General features: G+C 42.8%; 1 protein-coding gene across 13 annotated transcripts in view; it reads left to right on the plus strand.

The window, feature by feature from the left end:
* GPHN (gephyrin) overlaps positions 1-7,016 on the plus strand; it is a 579,614-nt gene extending 572,598 nt beyond the window's left edge. For all 13 annotated transcript variants that reach the window (XM_074955494.1, XM_074955495.1, XM_074955482.1 and 10 more), the window contains 3 exons: positions 1,848-1,951; positions 4,260-4,356; positions 6,167-7,016. In XM_074955494.1, the coding sequence (XP_074811595.1) occupies positions 1,848-1,951; positions 4,260-4,356; positions 6,167-6,300 (335 nt within the window). In that variant the 3' untranslated portion in view covers positions 6,301-7,016. The remainder of the gene's footprint in view (positions 1-1,847; positions 1,952-4,259; positions 4,357-6,166) is intronic.
* Positions 7,017-7,383: the final 367 nt, after the last annotated feature.

Genomic DNA, 7,383 nt, shown 5'->3' on the forward strand with positions numbered 1-7,383 from the left:
GATGCACAGGGGCTTGTTGGGGGGGGTTCTGGGTGCAACGGTAATGGGACTCTGCAGGGGGTCCAGGTGAAGGTGGTTGGTGCTCAGCGGGGGTGGGGGGTCTAGATCTGGGGATAGAACTCGACAGGGGGGTGTGGGTGTGTGAGGGTCCAGATGGTGGGAGAGTGGGGCTCAGTGGGATGGGGATCCAGGTACAGCTGGTTGGGGCTCGGTAGGGTGGGGATCCAGACGCGAGTAGCTCGTTGGGGTGATCCAGGTGCAGGGGGAGTGGGGCTCGTCAGGGGGTCTGGATGCACAGGGGTTGGGTGGATGGGGGAGCAGCTCCCTGTACAGTGTCCCGCCCCCTGCAGCTGAGAAGTGATGGATGCAGGAAGCATGGGGGGAGGAGTTTGCAGAGCTTCCTACAGCCAGGGGAGAAATCTGGGGATGGGTCTGACATGGCCCCGGATGCCATGCAGGGGAAGAGGAGGTCCCGTCCTCCCCAGCCCAGATACTGGCAGCTGAGCCCAGCGCACAGTAGGAGCACCATCCAGGTCTTCTCCAGTCCCAACCCTTGCCCCACAGTGATTTACCTCTCTGCCAGCTGCTGTGGGCACCCAAAACACACTGCTGGGGAAGGTCGCATGACCGCTCTTGTGGCTTCCCTTTGCTTTCCCATCAGAAAGTCATTTTTCTGCGGGGAAGCAAAGAAATCTGTGGGGGACATAAATTCTGCACATGCGCAGTGGCACAGAATTCCTCCAGGAGTAAATATTCTGGGACCAACACGGCTACAACAACACTGCATGCTCAAGCTGTATGAACCAAAAGAGGGCAGTATTGCCTCACTTTGCTGTATCTCTTTGAAAACCAATATGCACAGAATGAGGGCTGGTCTACACTAGAAGCACTACATCGGTGCAGCTGCATGCGCTGCCATAGTGCCGGTGTGGACAGTGCTCAGGTTGATATATCCTGCATCGCTGTGGTGTGTCTTTTTCATACCCCCTGAGAGATGTAAGTTACATCGACTTAAGCGGTAGTGTAGACCTACCCTCAGTGTTGCATTAGCAGTGTGGACAGGAAGCTGCATATTCTGAAGCTAGGAAGAACTTGCTTTACTCCGTTTACCTTGCATGCGTTTGTGACCACAGAAGAACTGCACTTCTTCATGAGATCATGATTTTTTATTTTATTTTTTTAGATATGTGCTTAGGGTTTCTTTCTCTACTGTATTGATTGTTTTCAGGAGGGAGATGAGTGGAACATTTACTTGATTGTATAATGTAGATTACTAGAGTTGTCACCAAGGCCAGCCCAGGTGTTGGCAAGAAGTGTGACTGGCAAAAAGTAGGTGGCACTCTTCTCTCTGTCAATACTAAATCTCAGTAGCTGGTGCTAGTCCCTCTGTATTAGTGCTAAAACAATTTGCTGGCATGATGTTAGGGGGCATTATATTGCCAGAGACCAACTTCCCAATGAATAAATAAAGAATCTGAGCATGTGCAGTCATTAAAGATCCCAGGAAACTTTTTGCAAGAGAACAGGTATTAGCCCAATGTCTAGTCTGTATTATAATCTGATAAATTATATTCTGCGGCCCTAAATTTCCCTTTCAATTTCAGTTGGATACAGTACTCTGCTTCACTTCTTGTCCTAAACTCCTTAGTAGTATAGCTGTGTACTGCTTAACAACTGCCATATGCCACTCCAGATTTAAGTGAAGTTTTTCCTGTGTACATAGTGTAAAAAACTCTTTGGAATCTTTCAGGATGAAAGCTGCTATGGAAATGTGAGATTATTTCATCATTTCACATTTTAACTCAAAATTACTCACATGTGAACTACTGTTGTATTTTGCTCTCTAGGAAATCCTGTATCAGCTGTTGTCACCTGCAATCTCTTTGTTGTCCCAGCACTGAGGAAAATGCAAGGCATCCTGGATCCTCGGCCCACCATTATCAAAGCCAGGGTAAGGACTTTCAAATATAGGCTATATTTAAAATATATAGCTTCTTATATCATGTTGAGATCCTGCTGTCTGACAGGCGCAGTGAGCCCCCCCCAATACTCTATCTAACTTTGGATATCTCAGCACTAGAGATATGACGATAAATTGAAGGGAATTCACAGCAGAGAATAGATCAGATGACTAAAGGAGAATGATTTGGAAAGATTTTAAAAAGCTAAATATACATTGAATTTGGTTAAACAACAACTAACGGTCATAAGACAATTGCATGAAAAGATGTAATGGGTGTTTACACTGAGAAGGGACAGGAATAGTTTAGGGTTGGCTTAGAGGTTGCTATTGGAGGCCCTTTCTCCATTCTCCTTCCCAACCCCAGGGCTGAGTGTAAAATTTCCACCATGCCTCTTCCAAGCTACTGTCAGCCCAGGGAAAGGGGAGACTGGATCAAGGAATCAAGCAAATCCCAGTTTCCTGCATAACAGTCCAGAGAGTCCTGTTAGGCCTATCAAACCAGCCCATCCACAAACTTGCAAATTTGCTCATTTAACATAATTCCTAGCTTCATTTAATGATCATTTTAGCTCCTGAAATCACTACAAGATGGATCCATGTTTTTCACTTACACATTGCTGCATCTCTGTTCCATTTTTCCCAGACCTTTTACTTTGAATGATGGGTAATATCAATCTCATTCATGCATGTTTCTGCCAGTGCAGGTTGCAATTCACCGAGCAATGGAGGCCATTTAACACTTATGCATTTCATAAGCAGCTGGGTTTCCCGCTAGCTCATTCCTCCAGCCATTTTCTGGATTTGGGAGGGGGCTAAACTTTTCCGGGCTGGAATTTTCTGTAGGTACTGTGCCATTGTAGAACATGGCAATGTTTCTATGAAGTGCTGCCATTTCATTGGATGTACCAGCTGTGCATAGGGTACCACTAAAGATGTACATGGTCCACTAAGCAATAATGAAGCAAGTCAAAAAGTACTGCATTGATGTCTAATCCAAGAAGGATAAGAAAAGCAATCCTAGCAGTTCAGCAAGAAGTGGTGGTGTTCCAAGCTGACACTCGTAAGCTTGCAGCTGACATAATGTACTAAAATGTTTAAAGGTCACTGATATCAAGAAATGTTATGCTGAGCCATATTGCTGTTACATTTAAAAGAACTGACTGTCCAAAGCCCAGAACTATGACGGGGCAGGGGCTTTTTTTTACCAGAATTTTGAGCACGTAGGATCTAGGAAGGTCAGAGACATAGTATAAGAGCATAAGAAACGCAGTGCCTGAAAGAGTAGCTCAGACAATTGCAGGAAGGGCTGCCTGTGGGAGGGCACAGGATGTTGTGAGTTTAAGCACGTGGACTGAAATTATGAAAAGAAAAAGAGGGAAAGCAAAGGAGATTTCTGTTAAGCTTTTCTCAGCTGTTAAGTTTGTATAGAAGGATTACCTAGAGATGCAGGAAACATATAGTCAACCCAACTTACTTAACCTATCAGAATGCTCTCTGTTCACATCAGAATGTTGAATGAAAATAGGAAGGTTCTGAGATAGTGTCTATAAAATCACTGTTGTGTCCATGTTTCTCTCCTCTTAATGATGTCTGTTTTAAATTTGCTCAGTTTAGAAAAACTCTATGGACTTGTAAACTGTCAGTGCTGCAAACTCTACCTGCAATCTCAACAACAAGCTCTATTCTTTCTGTCTCTCAACCAGTCATGCCACTCTGTCCAGTGATCCTATCAGATTTCACAAGGATTGGGCTGTAGGAAGTGCTGATGGTGATTAAATAGATGTCACTCTTCCCTCGAAGTCAATACCCAACTGATACCACAGACTGTCATTAGTGGGAGCTGCACTGTTCGAAGCACCATCTTTCGAATAAGATATAAGCCTGAGGTCCTGACCACTTGACTTGTCCATGGAATTTTTGACAGTAGTAGGGAATATTAGCTCTTGGGTTTTAGACAGACTCTGGTTGAGATAATTACTTCCTGCTAATCTTAATTTTCCCTACTATTTCAATTGCATAACTTACTCTACACTCCTAGTCCTAAACAGTTATATAATGCTGCTCTGCAATTAAAAAATCTGTTATGTTCCACTCCAGAGGTGGATAGGTACTTGGAATAAAATGTACTAGCTGTGTGAGTGTGAGTTTACCCAACCTTCACCAGTAGTAAATATTCTCCAGTCAGAACTGAGCTGACAATCCTGTTGCTGATGACTGAGGCAGAATAAAGTCTAGCTTGTCTAATGAAATGTGAATGACAGTCTGTTTCTTCTTCCTCTCTTTGCTTCTCCTGCAGTTATCATGTGATGTAAAATTGGATCCTCGCCCAGAATACCATCGGTGCATACTGACTTGGCATCACCAAGAACCACTGCCTTGGGCACAGAGTACAGGTTAGCCATTTATGTAGGCTGACACAACCACATACAGGCTCCCAAACACCCACCATACAAACAATCAAACACATACACATATTACACACTTATGCCTGTAACTGCACATTTGCCAACAGACACATGCACACACATATACCTGCACATACTTACATGCAAGTTCACTGGTGCTGTAGAACACACGCTTGCTAGCCTACTCCAATTTTTTACACGATCGCTTGCCTTCATGCTCCCTGACACACATTCATTTGCATACACACAGCCTGCCCATTTACACATGTTCTTTTGCAAAAACATTCACTCACACTTGTTTATGCTCGCTCACAGACATGCACTTCCTCACATGCTCACTTCCACACTCATACATTGACTAAATACAAGTAGGGGCATTGATGGGAGCTGGCTGATTGAATTTCATTCCAAATAAACAGAGATATTGCTAGCTGAATGGAAGAAACATCTAGTCGAGATAGCTGAGGGTGGTATCTATTCTCTCAATCAAGAAGATATGCCACTTTTTACACAAGATTTGCAATCTGGGAATGCTGTTCGATCCTCAGCTGCTCTGCTCCTAGATTTCTAGGTAGAAGAAGTACTTGAGTAGTTTTTCCATCGGCATGTGGCTAGTAGGTTGACCTGGCCTATCTCTCAGATGGATGTAGATCATGCTGCAGTTACCCATGCTTTTGTCACCTCCAGATTGGTTTAAAACAATACATCCTACATGAAGTTTTCCTTGGAAACTACCTGGAGACTTGTTAGTATTGATTGTGTCTCACTGCTTACATAGGTAGATTTCACACACGGAGCTCTACACCATTGATTCCAAAGACTGAACAGGCACTTTTACAGGTGCAATTCAAGATGTTGATTTTTATCTGTAAAGCTTTACATGCTTTAGTTCCTCATTATTTTATGCACTACCTCTTTTCTCATCTTCCAGGCAGACAGTTGATACCAACTGGAATGCTCTCACTGTCAGTCCCTAGGTTTGAACACCAAGAAGCCAAAGGCAGGGTATTCTCTGTTGGGACTTTTGCCTCTGTATTTTGCTTCACAATTGGTCCAGCAGAGCTGAAATTGTTCACTTTCACAACATATTGCAAGGCTGGGCCTTTCAAATGGGAGTGGGAGTTCTGAGTTCTTTTGAGCGGATGAATTATATAGATTGTGCTAGGTTTTTAGTTATTGTATGAAATGGATTAGATACTCTTACAAATTGTAAGATAACTATGGTGTCAGTGGAAACTGGTGGGAAGGCAATCTGAAAATGGGAAGATTTGAGAACACAGATGGAAAGGTGGGGGAGGTTTAGGTTGGATATTAGGAAAAACTTTTTCACTAGGAGGGTGGTGAAGCACTGGGATGGGTTACCTAGGGAGGTGGTGGAATCTCCTTCCTTAGAAGTTGTTAAGGTCAGGCTTGACAAAGCCCTGGCTGGGATGATTTAGTTGGGGATCGGTCCTGCTTTGAGCAGGGGGTTGGACTAGATGACCTCCTGAGGTCCCTTCCAACCCTGAGATTCTATGATTCTATGTGGGGTAGTAAGGGGGAGAAATGTGGGAGCTTGGATGGCAAGGAGGACAAGTGAGTGAATGGAAGTTTGGAGAACCTGGAAAAAGTAGGCTGAGAAATTCTCTCTCCTGGGTATTCTGTAGGTATTTGCCATGTGTCCATTGAGTATCCAGACCCCATGCTCCATGACTAAATTAGCTCCATGATTCTCCTCCTAAGAATAGCCCTTTTTTCCATCTTCATATATTGTGGGAGTAGTAATGTTAACCACAGTATTTCTCTCATTCTGCTCTAGGGAATCAGATGAGCAGTCGTCTGATGAGTATGCGTAGTGCCAATGGACTGTTGATGCTACCTCCAAAGACAGAGCAGTACGTGGAGCTTCACAAGGGCGAGGTGGTGGACGTTATGGTCATTGGAAGGCTATGATGTCACCAGCAAGAGTGAAGCTTTGATGCATGTCCACATATCATTGACTGTATCCTGTAATATGCAACGGCACAGCTAGTTTTTCTGATTTGGATAAAAGTTGATCAGTATAGTCAACATCTTGAACTATATTTCAAATGGAATTTAAATAAATACCTTTTAAAAAAAACTTTAAAAAAACAAATCTTAACAAAGAAATTTATTCTGATTATATCAAAGCAACTTTTTCCTTTCTTGCAATTGCTTTGTGTGTTCAATGCTAGTTCTGATAGCAGTAGCTTTTAGTAGACAGCAGTAGGTGCCTGCAGAACTTGTGTTTTTTCTCATCTTTAAGATACAACTAATGCTCTTAAAACAAGGCTGTCTGCTTATTTATACTAGCGTAGACAACACTTGGATTTCCCTTATTAGTATGCTTCATAACTGCTTCACAGAGAGCTTCTGCTTGTTCTTTATCGTGTATCTCGTGTTGATGTGCACAGTGCCAAAAGCAGAGTGGCTGCACTGGGAACCCGATCAAGCCCCGAGGTTTCCCCCCTCGCTGCGCGTTCAGGATATCTCTCGGCCCAGCAGCCACCCAGCTCAGTACTCTTGGGCAGTAACTGGATACCTTTTATTTGAACAAACAAAAAAAATTGCTTCCTTAAGTGCTGACAGCCTTTTTAACCAATACATTTAAAATGTACAGAACTAAAAACTAAAAAAAAAAAATCAAAGACTGATCTTGTACAGATATTAATGTTACCAGCATTCATGTGGAAATCAAATGAGCAAAGAAATAAAACTAATGTTAAACAACTCTGTACCATAACATTTTCTGTAATGATATTGAAACTTAAATGAATAAAAAAAATTCCTTGATCATTATTTAAAATTTCACCATTTTAGCCTTGTTGTTTGAAAATAGGGAATAATGTTTCTTTCAATTTTGGGGGGAATGGCTGGGATAAAAGGAATTGTCTAGGGTGATATAATGAGTGAACTGAAATTAGACCAAAAGGACATTTAGAATGTTCTAAGTGTAAGATCTGTGGAATAGTCTCCCAGTTGAAGAGGTGGAAGAACCTATGACTGGGTAATTTA

This window comes from Natator depressus, chromosome 6 (assembly GCF_965152275.1).
Source record: "Natator depressus isolate rNatDep1 chromosome 6, rNatDep2.hap1, whole genome shotgun sequence".
NCBI classification, from domain to species: Eukaryota; Metazoa; Chordata; order Testudines; family Cheloniidae; genus Natator; species Natator depressus.